This window comes from Sinocyclocheilus anshuiensis, unplaced genomic scaffold (genome assembly GCF_001515605.1).
Source record: "Sinocyclocheilus anshuiensis isolate Anshui unplaced genomic scaffold, SAMN03320099.WGS_v1.1 scaffold308, whole genome shotgun sequence".
NCBI classification, from domain to species: Eukaryota; Metazoa; Chordata; class Actinopteri; order Cypriniformes; family Cyprinidae; genus Sinocyclocheilus; species Sinocyclocheilus anshuiensis.
This window is the reverse complement of record NW_015558619.1, coordinates 857865-869708: the sequence shown is the minus strand read 5'-3', so window position 1 is coordinate 869708 and position 11844 is coordinate 857865. Positions and strand designations below refer to the sequence as shown.

The window sequence follows — 11844 nt, the reverse complement described above, 5'->3', positions numbered from 1 at the left end:
CCAGATCTGGTCCCAACCGCCCCGTTCCAACATCGCAATAAGATGCGAGGGAGAGTTTCACCTTACCTTCCAGGCAGCCGAAGAGGACGGCCGAGAGGAAGAGGATGGAGACAGTCTGCAGGAACATGGTGGAACCTCAGAGGGATTTTTTCGTCCGTGCTGCCTGCTGTCCTCTTGTGCTGTTTTTATTTCTCTCCTCTCTCCCTCCCTTCCCCTATTTTTTTCTCTCACGCGCTAACACACCCACAATCTCCCTCGCTCCCCCCCTCGTGTGCTGTTTTCACAGTCGTAGCATCTCCCCTCACTGTTGAGAAATGCACAACTCTCTTCAATTAACATGTTGAGCTGTGCGAGCGCTGGTGCGACGCGTAGCATAATCGCTACAATTTCGAGCCTATAGTCCCTGTTTGCTTGAGAATTTACAACTGCAAAGCTCTCGATAATTAAGAAATACAAACCGAATTCTTCCGATATTTGAAGAAACGAGATTAAAAACAGCAGTCCACAATGATATATGGGTCTGACGTCGAATGCTGAAGGGAAGGAAACACCTTACATTAAAATGCCCAACTTTTTGCAAACTTATGATTTATTGCAGTCGAAAATGTTGGAGCAGGATGAAATACAGCCCTGAGGTCTGACTTGCAGGGAAGAGTGTGAGAAAACATTTGAACGAACAAAACATCAGGAATCAATATGGATACTCATGTGCAGACATTTAGAGCCCGTCCTCATGTCGAGTTCTTGAGTCATGTGGAGAAGCTGTGTTGGGACTTTATGGTTTTGGCATACCTGGGATCATTAGATTGAAAATATGCCATCTGCGTGTCCAAGGTGGGTGTATAAGGCGTCCATGACCTCACTCGTATCCATGGGCTAATCGTCTTGCCTGCATTTCTCGTTGGCAATTAAGGTATCACACCGAAGAAAACATGCCAGCTGCCGCTCAAAGAAACCTCTGATCATTTTGTGAACCAAGAACAAGTTCACAGGCTGTCGACATATGCACACAACTTTTACATGTTTTTTTTTTTCATTTACTTGAGTACTCCTAGTGGAAGAAAAAAAAATAGAGGACTGAGAGGTGGCAAATTTGAACCATTGCCCATGAGCCAGAAACCTAACTCCAGTGTTTGTCCAGATGAGCAGTCCTTGTCAGATAATGGGTTTGTTAACTGAAAACACCTGCATTATCCCAGGTTATGGATTCGTAATATTCAGATTCTGTAAATTCAGAATATATCAAACTTGTGGAAGCCGTTTCCACCACTGAATAAAAAAAAATAATAGGTAATTGCTACTTTTTTATCTCTCAATTCTGACTTTTTTCTCTCAATTGCGTGTTCACATTTCACAATTCTGACTTTATAACTTGCAATTGCGAGCTTAAATCTCACAATTATGAGAAAAAAAGTCAGAAATGCGAGTTTGTATTATGCAGTTCTGAGAAAAAGTGTCAGAATTGCAAGATGTAAAGTTTTGATTTTTTTTAACCCTATCTGATGCAGTGTGTAGCTTTTCATTTCTTAGACAAGCATGTTGGAAGATGTACCCATGTACATTTTCCAGGATGACAATGTCAAGATTCATTGGACCCAAATTGTAAAATAGTGCTTCAGTGAGCACGAGGAATCATTTTATGTACAAATTGCCCACCACAGAGGCCTGAGCTTCTCCCATTGAAAGTCTTTGGGATGTGACTTTACAGAGTGGTTTGACTCTCCCATTGTCAAATACTAAGATCTCGGCCATAAATTAATGCAACTTATGATGGAAATAAGTGTTGTGATGTTGCATAACTTTGTCAAAACAATGCCACAACAAATGCAAAATGTTATCAATGCTAAAGAGAGTCCAACAAATTATTAGAGTGTGCAACTTTTTTTGGACAGGCAGTGTCAAGTAAACTCCAGCACATCCCAAAGACTTTCAAAGGGGTTAACATCAGGACTCTGTGGTGACCAATCTTTCATAGGCTGAGCCTGATGAATCTTTGTAGTGCATGGATATGTACATGGGTACATCTTCCAGCATGGTTGTTTAAGAAATGAAAAGCTACACACTGCATTAGTTAGGATTAAAATAATTGTTGCAAAACATAGAAGAAACATAATAATCACGGCAATAATAATGCAATTCTAAAATATTAAGGTGCCTCTATTATGGATTTTTTAAAATCATCTTTCATGCAGTGTGTAACGCAGCTCTAAGTGAATGAAAGAAAGAGTCGACTCTTGAGTCATTGAAACGAGTCGTTTTTAAAACGAATCCCAAGCCGTTTCATGTTGAAGTCAACATGAAACATTAGCATATTCCCTGCCCACTTTTGATCTTTTCGCTTTAGTCTGAATGAAAACGCAAATTAATTCTTTGACACTAGGTGCCGCTTTTGGAGCGGTAAAAATAGCGGTTTCCCCAGTAACGCTGTACACAAACGCTGCTTTATCAGGCATTACAGGCAAGATGCAATGAAAATGAGACCAATCGGACCAATCACCGCAGATTAGCGTCACGCAAAGGAGGGGTTTGGAAAAATGAATCGTTGAGCGAATCGTTTGGGAGTCGTTAAGCAAGTAAGGTAAAAATAAATGCATATTATAAGACAATAAAAGTGTTTTTTGACCTTGCATGCATGCCAGCCTGTTGTTGGGGACTCCCAAAACCAAAATATGAACCTTTCATTACCCATAATAGGGGCACTTTAAGAATTTGCTTATTTATATACGTGGCTATGCAGTAGTTCTAAATGATTTAGCAGGTTTCAATGTGAATACCAAGTTGTTCTGGCACTAATCAAAAGAGTGCATTCTGGTCTGCTTTTATGGATTGCCAATTACACACAAATTAATCCGCTTTTCTCAAAAGCCTTACGATTTGCGGTGTTAATGTAGAACAAACAAAGAAGAACATGCAATGTGAATATTTAATACTTCAGGTTAAGGGGTTTATTCAGATTCGTAACCCTTAGTGTGAGCAGTAGCAATACTGATGAACACTAATGAACTTTTAGCTCTCCATAGAACAAAGATCTCAAAGTTTGCAGCTGATGAGTTCAGTCCCTTTGCACTACAGCATCCTTCTGTTAACTTGTCATTGTAGCATATTACAAAAAGACTATCCACACAAAAACAACTATGCAAAGAATTCTCAGCATGCATACTAGAGTTCTTCATCACGGTCTTAAATTTCTCATGTAATGACTCACATACTTGCTCGTCTTCATCTAAAATTAATTAACTTTATGTCCTGGATCAAGACAGAAAGCCAACTAAACTAACATAAAATATTGGTTTTCAATTTTTTGGCAATGTTTTTATTTCTGCTGGATCGACAGCATCTCTGTAACTGCGAGACCACCAGAACTATCCATTCAAGGCAGACTGTTTTCCCCTCGGGACATGCTTTAGTTAAATCTCAGGAAAGACACATGCTATGCTGCGATGATTGTGCGCACTCTGCTCCGTTCCTCCTGACCTGGTGATTCATAAAAATCTTTGAATAAGTTGGCATGTAAAATCTTGTCTTTAAGCTCCGTGCCTGAAGACAAAGTCCTAGATATTTAGAGGTAAACAGTGATACCCATCTCATCCTGGATATTGAGGTAGACTGGCAGTCTGATTCTGGAATAGCCTCAGACGGCGCACTGCTTATAGTCCTTTCACTGACTGTCTGATGCATATTGAACACAAACCTGCAAAGCACTTGCTAAAATCACAAGCTTCAATTAGATTTCATTCTACACAACTACCGTTTACATATGGTGGCCGTGGACTTTTATTCTTACTGGTTTGACCACAGTCTACAAGACCGTAGGGTGTCCTGTTTGTAATTTTAGGTTTCAAAAGTGTGCCAAAATGACAAAAGTAGTTCTTCAGTTCATGAAATCAATAGTTTTTGCAATAAGGAAAGGCCTTTCAAATAAGAACTAATCATAGTTTGTCAGGTTATTGCCATCAGATATATTGTGGTTTATTTTGACTGAAATAATCGTTAATAATTTCTTTTTAGATGGACGTACATTTTCAACAAGTCTACATGCATTTGACTTTTTACAATTATTTACAGAGAAGCCATAATTTAAATGTTTCCATTTCCAATCATTATAATACGATCAACCAGATTAATGGCATGTAAAAACAAAAACTGTTGTTGGTTCCTCACATGTTGTTCAAAAGATCTTTTCCAGTCTTAACCCCGAGACACACTGCATGATTTTAGCAATCCTATAAGATCATTGCATATCAAACTGTGCGACATGGATCTAATAAACTTGGGTACGACATGCATGTAGACTGTACAAAGATGACACCTAGTGACTCATAGGCTACGACGCACATTTCTATAGAAGAATAAAACGTCATCAGCATGCGCTAGTCCTAGTAGTAAACAAAAAAAGCATTATGAATCACACTTTAGCAGGTGTAGTTTCTATGTTCGCTGAAAAAAGTGGAAGCCGCCAAAGAGAAAGGGATAAGACCTCGAGGTAAGCAGTTTTGTTTTAGCGCCATGTCGCATTTTATTGGCTTGTCAGTAGACGTATGTCATAGCAGCACTGTGCGATGATCATGCTGAATTTCTGACACTCTCAGAAAATGATCATAGACTGTCTTTGGTTGCAAGACCGTGACAACGGGCCATATTTGAACCTCTCTCACTGTACGACATATGTCCACCGATTAGGAGCCACGATCACAGAAATCACCACGATTGCTTCACGATGCCAACCTTTCATCTGGGACAGCTGAAAATCGTGCAGTGTGTCTCGGGCTTTAGTGGACAAAGTAATTCATAATTCAGAATAATCTGCAGACCAGATTTACAGCTAATAATCAAAAGTCTGAAACACTCAAAGCAGCACAAATGCACACATATCATTTTAGCCCTCTCGCACAATGAACACACAACACTCTTTAGAAAAAGATAAAAGAACTTCACTTTATTCAAAAATTCAACATTTTTATAAGAATTTTAGTGAAAAATACAATTGGTACTTTACAACCTTGACAACTGTACACTTTTATCAAACTGCTCAAGCATTACCAACATCACAATGAAAAAATAACCTGTTCAAGCGATCTTTCTTCTCGTTTGAGTTCTCAAATCTGAAATGAAATTTCAGAACTTGTTGAAAGTCTTCATATTCATATTTTTGCACCTTTTCAGTCAGTCCAGGGTACCTACACAAGAGTGACACAGAAAGCAAACAGTAGAATTTAAAAGAAATAACCTTTTACACATGGATGAATTGCTGCATTCTACCAAAGTTTGGTTCAATTCACCTTCACAGGTCATGTGTCACATTGTACTTTTGGCTCTAAACCGTGGCAAGTTTGCATCATCAGCCCAAGTAACACTGCGCTTACTAGTTTTAATTGTTCACCATTGTAACTACTGATTTAAGACAAGAACCTCCAGCAATTTAGAACAGATTGCATTCATACTGTGAATCATTATATGAACTGTACCCAGACCACTTTTGCGAGTAGATTCAGAGCAGGTTACTGCTGGCCTTTCATAAAAACCAAGTGAACCAAACTCTCGACAACAAAGCAGAATATCTTTATTGAAACAGCCATGTTATTACCAACTGCCTTCATTTCTGAATTCCTAGAATCAAAGGTCTTCGTGGTCACATATAATCTGACTCCATGGCAGAATATTGTTTGGTTTTAGGCTTACAGTTCTTGGAAAAATGAGGTTTGAAGGGAAGAAAGAAATATAGGCAATCAGAATGATCCATAAAACATTCTCCCACTCCTTTAGACCATTTCCAGCAGGAAATAACATTAAATTATGACTCCCTTACCTTCCAAAAACGCAAACTCATCTATTGCTTCAATAGCATTGTCTGCCAAAAGAGAAAAAGCACCAATCATTACAGCATCAATACCACTGATGTTTTTAGTTAAAATTCTATTTAAACCATTTTAGAATTTACCGTATAACTTACCCAAGTCTTTACGTTGAAGGGTTTTTCTCTTTCCCTGTTGTGCATAAACAAGAGCGTCCTTGGCGATCATTTCAACAAAAAGCTCCTGCGGGCAGAACAATAATTAGTACCATTTTGTTAACTGAGATATATTTGTCTTTACCCACCCGAGTGTATAGGTGGGGCCATCCATAAATGTTGTCCTTGGCCCTGACGGCCCCATCAAAGTTTATATATCAATAAATCTGCCCTAGTTGGAACTGGAATTCAGAATATCCAGACATACAAGCACTGTATCCATGAACGTGACAAGCCTAGAGGGTAGCATTAAAATTATCATATTATGTACATAATATTTGTGTCATGGGGCAGTCAAAATTTTTCTGGCACTGTGAGAACTTGATCTGAATTTTAATTGCGGACGCAATTACAGACAGTTTGCTGTTAATGAGCATGTCATTGGTGTCAGTGATTGGTTATTTATATTTAGTCATATTACATTTACTCATGGGATATTGTTTAAATGTGACCTGAGACTGTCTTACAATGAAATCAATTTTACAACCAGAAACTCAGACAAACAAAGCTACAGATAGATAGATAGACAGATATGACAGTGGCAGACAGAACTAAAACCAAAATGACAGGCAAACAGAGAGAAAGACAGAAAATCTTACCTTCATTGATCTCGTACATCCATTTTTATGCCCTAAAAACATTTCTGTAATTGATTCTGTATTGCGGTTGCAAATTCTGCTGGTTTGTCATCAAGATCATGTAATTTAGCTGGCTAACATACAAATGGTTTTGTTGAAATTGCAAAAAATTACATTAATAAAAAAAAAGTACAAACAACAAACTAGGCATGGGCCGGTATGAGATTTTGACGGTATGATAACCTTAAGCAAAAATATCACGGTTTCACGGTATTGTCATAACAGCTCTAAAATGTGTTATTTTTAAATTACTGGGTAAAAATTTGTTTTTTTTTTAATTCCGCTGAACACAATATATTTTGTTTTTGAGCAACATACAGAATATTAGGAACAGTAGAATGTTTATTTTTTCTTTGATTTGTTAACTAAAAAGAAGAAATCTTTATTTAACCTAAATCTGTAATTTCAGTTATTTAATTTTAGTTATTCATATACATATCATTTATATCATTTCATTATATAATTTCATATACATAATTTGATTTAATAATAACCCAATTTGAAGCAAAAACAGAATGTTCTGTTCTGACTAGCTTTGTGAAATTATACTACATGCCTGAACGAAGCAAACAGCAGGAGCTCTGAATGCGACGCAGATTCACTCTCTGACAGCAGGAGGCGCTCATGGAACAGCAGATACAGCGTTTCCTTGGTTAACGCTGTAAACAAAGCAGGCTGTGCTGAAACACTGCTTTAAAGTCCGCGTAAACCGGAAGTTGCTGCCGACTTTATTTCAGTGTAGTGACGTATTTCCAGCTGAAACAGAATATTGAATAGAGGGCATGGTTTTATGTTTGCGCTCCTCCTCTCGGTCTCTCACTCATAGCAATCTAACGGTTGGAGGGGTGTGTTTAAGGATATTCTGCCCAAGCCGTTAAACTGACGTCATCAGAAAAGGAATGCCATTCCAGAGCGGAAGTAAATGTTCAGATTTTGATTAAAGATTACGATAATTTTTTTTAGCGGATTAACTTGCACGGATTAATTGTTTACATCAAGACTACACTCTAAAAAATGCTGGGTTGTTTCAACCCAACTTTGGGTCAAATATGGACTAACGCCGGTATGAGATTTTGACGGTATGATAACCTTAAGCAAAAATATCACGGTTTCACGGTATTGTCATAACAGCTCTAAAATGTGTTATTTTTAAATTACTGGGTAAAAATTTGTTTTTTTTTTAATTCCGCTGAACACAATATATTTTGTTTTTGAGCAACATACAGAATATTAGGAACAGTAGAATGTTTATTTTTTCTTTGATTTGTTAACTAAAAAGAAGAAATCTTTATTTAACCTAAATCTGTAATTTCAGTTATTTAATTTTAGTTATTCATATACATATCATTTATATCATTTCATTATATAATTTCATATACATAATTTGATTTAATAATAACCCAATTTGAAGCAAAAACAGAATGTTCTGTTCTGACTAGCTTTGTGAAATTATACTACATGCCTGAACGAAGCAAACAGCAGGAGCTCTGAATGCGACGCAGATTCACTCTCTGACAGCAGGAGGCGCTCATGGAACAGCAGATACAGCGTTTCCTTGGTTAACGCTGTAAACAAAGCAGGCTGTGCTGAAACACTGCTTTAAAGTGACGGATTCCTACACTTCCAGTCTTTGAGGAGACATGAAAAACAGCGCATACCGCAGGAACGGTATAACGGAAAAATATTAGTGGTTTTGAAACCGTGAAATTGTCAAATCGCGGTATACCTTGAAACCGGTAATCGGCCCATGCTTAAAACAAACCATCAGTAATGTAAAAGTATTTATAAATTCATGGAGTAATATTTTGCCTGTTCACTTCAGAGTTCACTTCCAGAGTAAAAATTTCCTGATAATCCCCCCATGTCATTCAAGATGTTCATGTTTTTCTTTCTTCAGTTTGTGGTTAAAAAGTATACTTTTTTTTTTTATCTAGATTTCACTAGATTAGAACCTTATTCCTCAGATGGGATCGTGTAGAGCCCTTTGAAGCTGCACAGAAACTTCAACCCATTGGCCGCCATTGAAGCCCACAAGAGAAAAATCCTGGAATGGTTTCCTCAAAAACCTTAATTTCTATGCGACTGAAGAAAGAAAGACATGTACATCTTGGATGACATGGGGGTGAGTAAATCATCAGGAAATGTATATTCTGCAAGTGAACTAATCCTTTAATTTCCAGCTTTTGATTCTTTTTTTTTTTTTTGTAAATAATTAAAAAAAAAAATTTTTAAGAGAGCAAATGTGGCAAATGTAGAACAAATATAAACAAAACTTACTATAATGAAAATATATCAATATTTATAGAAAATATTAAAAATACAAATAATAAATTGATGTAAGTTATCTGACATACAAAGAGACAGGCAGAACTTAGAGAGAGAGAGAAGAAATTGACATGACAGATAGATAGATAAATAATTAAAGACAGGCAGAACAGAAATTGGCATGACAGAAATAAGACGGGATAGACAGCGAGACAGAAGAAGGGAGGGGAGAGCGATGAATCCAGCACGTGCTTGTGTGTGTATCTCACCGTGGCTTTAGCTATGATGAACACAGACTCTTGACTGGCCAGACTCACATCCGGGTCGGCTTTCATCAGAGCTTTGATGCGAGACAGCGGTAGCTTGGCGAGACGGTGCTGCTGCGCGGCTGCGATGGGCCCAGCTTGCCCGTTCCCTCCGTCCTCCTCCGGCTCGGCGCTTCGGGGCTCGTCCTCTGCTCCGCTGCGGTCCAACTCAGACTCCGCGGGAGCTGCAGACGCAGTCGCCGCCATTGACGCAAGCGGCTCGCAATAGAACGCGTTCCAAAAAATGTTCCGAAAGCGGAGCGTCTAATCTTCTCCCGCCAAATCTTACTGTAAACACAAGCTCGAGGCGGACGGCGGATCCGACGTCACAGCGCCACGTCATGTTCGCGGGTCAACTAATTCCATTGTGTAAAGGCCTCCTCAAAGATGTTATCTTTTGAATATGTTGTTAATTTTCTTATATTGAATGCAAAATTCTTCATTCATAAGCAAAAATGGCTTAAATCTCCTTTGTCTTTCCCCATTTTTCTTGTTGAATTGGACTCTCTTGTTTCATCTCTTAGACTTGCTAATAACAAAAAGAGTGCCAAACTTTTGATGTATTATGACAACTTTGCTAAAAGAATGTAAGTTTATTTTTGCACTTTTATGTATCGATAATAATTAATTTGACATGCAAATACAGAAAAAAAAAGAATTGTGCAAAGGCCAGGTAAAGTCCATTAAACAGCGCCGTTGACAAATTAAACACTTTAAAGACGGTTGATTATTAATTGATTACAGATGACATGTTTCCTCAGTTCAGAGAAACTGGTTAGTGAAAACAACAGAGGAAGTACATTCTGTAAAAACTCCACTACAGCCAATAATGGGCTACTTAAGATTATGGATACATAGAAGAAAAGACAGATTTGATAAGGGGGGAAAAGTAAATGTTGGAGTAAATAAATGGTGTAATGTTTAAGGCCTATTTTAAATCTAAAACCATTCCATACCACACCAAAAATCGCATGCCTCATTATACCCCAGAATTCATTTTCATTGCTTTCAATGCGTCGTTGTCATCACATAGTATCATGGTACCATTGAATACTGTGGTATTCTTTGAATAATTCGTTTTTGATGTATATGGTAACTATTCAGTTTGGTAAATGGGCTAGTTGTCACACTTTTTTATTCCAGTGAAGGTTTCTTTGGGTAGGTTTATTTTTTCATAAGTGAATGCATGAAGTGGTAAAAATGACCCATATTGGAATGAATGTTTTTCCAAAAAAAAAAAAGGGTTTCCATTAACTTCCATAGTATGGAAAAATACAGAAATGAATTGGGACCACAAACTGTTTGGTTACCTTCTTTTGTGTTCAGCAGAAGAAAGAAATTCATACAGGTTTGGAACAACTTGAGGGTGATTAAATGATGAGATAATTTTTTATGCATTTATTTATTTAAGGTGAATTATTCCTTTAATGTACAAATGAAAATAATTGGTGATACACAAAAGTTTTAATATATCAAACATGTTTATTTGTCCCCTTTCTTTCCTTCAATTTGACCTGCTTTATGCATTCTTGGGGCAGTGATACACATTTTTCCACCATCGTATGACCAAGAAATATGAAAAGGACATTGAGAACAAGTTTTTGAAGAATATGTGGAATTCAAGGGTTGGCAAAAAGACAGTTCTGGAGTATATATATATGTGAGCTGTCACAAAATGGGAACCTGCCATTATACTTTTTTCAGTGTATTATGGGCTTTTTAGCTAATTTCTAAACAGTAAAACAACCGTAAAATCATTTCATGAAATTGAACAATTATAAATGAGGTAAATACAGAAAAAACATTGTTTTGGCCAACAGAAATTGTAATTAGTAAAGTGTAATTCAACATATAATACACATACTGTATGACTTCAATTAAAATGTGACAGCCTGCCCCAACCTGACTTTTGTGAAGTCCTCAGAACACAGTTTAATCATCCAGTTTAAATATTAGTTTAAAACAGTTTTGATCTAGATGTTTAAAACCACTGCTAGAAAATAGCCATTACATGTGTAACTGAACAGGTCTTCCCTGTATCAAGTGCCGTGTTGTTACCATCAAAATAGTATTCTTTTGCTCAGCTTCATTGGGGTGTGTTACATTGGATTAGTGCTGTCAAGCGATTAATCGCATCCAAAATAAAAGTTTTTCTTTACATAATATATGTGTGTGTGCTGTGTATATTTATTATGTATATAATATATACTGTGCATACACACACATGCATGTATATATTTAAGAAAAATATGTTACTTTTATATATTAAATATATATATGATATAATTAATATGAATATAAATATGTACATGTAAATATTTTCAAAATATATGCTGTATGTGTGTGTCTTTATATATACATAATAAATATACAGAGTACACACACATACAGTATCTCACAGAAGTGAGTACACCCCTCACATTTTTGTAAATATTTTATTATATCTTTTCATGTGACAACACTGAAGAAATGACACTTTGCTACAATGTAAAGTAGTGAGTGTACAGCTTGTATAACAGTGTAAATTTGCTGTCCCCTCAAAATAACTCAGCACACAGCCATTAATGTCTAAACCGCTGGCCACAAAAGTGAGTACACCCCTAAGTGAAAATGTCCAAATTGGGCCCAA

General features: G+C 37.0%; 2 protein-coding genes across 5 annotated transcripts in view; both read right to left on the bottom strand.

Annotated features, from left to right (window-relative positions):
• Positions 1 to 212, bottom strand: part of ccl44 (chemokine (C-C motif) ligand 44) — a 2616-nt gene extending 2404 nt beyond the window's left edge. Inside the window, exon 1 of one of the 2 annotated variants that reach the window (XM_016476408.1) lies at positions 67 to 212. In XM_016476408.1, the coding sequence (XP_016331894.1) occupies positions 67 to 127 (61 nt within the window). In that variant the 5' untranslated portion in view covers positions 128 to 212. The remainder of the gene's footprint in view (positions 1 to 66) is intronic. The other variant, XM_016476407.1, reaches the window with a different exon arrangement.
• Positions 213 to 4985: 4773 nt separating this feature from the next.
• Positions 4986 to 9587, bottom strand: pole4 (polymerase (DNA-directed), epsilon 4, accessory subunit). 3 transcript variants are annotated; one of them, XR_001633158.1, is made up of 5 exons: positions 9180 to 9587; positions 5951 to 6035; positions 5807 to 5848; positions 5585 to 5698; positions 4986 to 5177 (listed from the first exon to the last, which is right to left on the bottom strand). XR_001633158.1 is itself a non-coding variant. In XM_016476406.1 (4 exons), the coding sequence occupies exons 1-4, from the start codon at positions 9420 to 9422 to the stop codon at positions 5164 to 5166; spliced, it is 384 nt and encodes a 127-aa protein (XP_016331892.1). In that variant the 5' UTR covers positions 9423 to 9587; the 3' UTR covers positions 4990 to 5163. The 3 variants fall into 3 exon arrangements, 1 of the variants encoding a protein (XP_016331892.1); XR_001633159.1 differs by having other exon boundaries at positions 5585 to 5683; XM_016476406.1 differs by lacking the exon at positions 5585 to 5698 and having other exon boundaries at positions 4990 to 5177.
• Positions 9588 to 11844: the final 2257 nt, after the last annotated feature.

Bases quoted from the DNA above. Each gene is read 5' to 3' on its own strand.
- pole4 (XM_016476406.1), bottom strand. From the start codon at position 9,422: ATGGCGGCGACTGCGTCTGCAGCTCCCGCGGAGTCTGAGTTGGACCGC. The intron at 6,036-9,179 runs GTGAGATACACA...TTCTGCCCGCAG, and splicing joins TCATCATAGCTAAAGCCACG to GAGCTTTTTGTTGAAATGAT. The intron at 5,849-5,950 runs GTAAGTTATACG...CTCTTTTGGCAG, and splicing joins CCTTCAACGTAAAGACTTGG to ACAATGCTATTGAAGCAATA.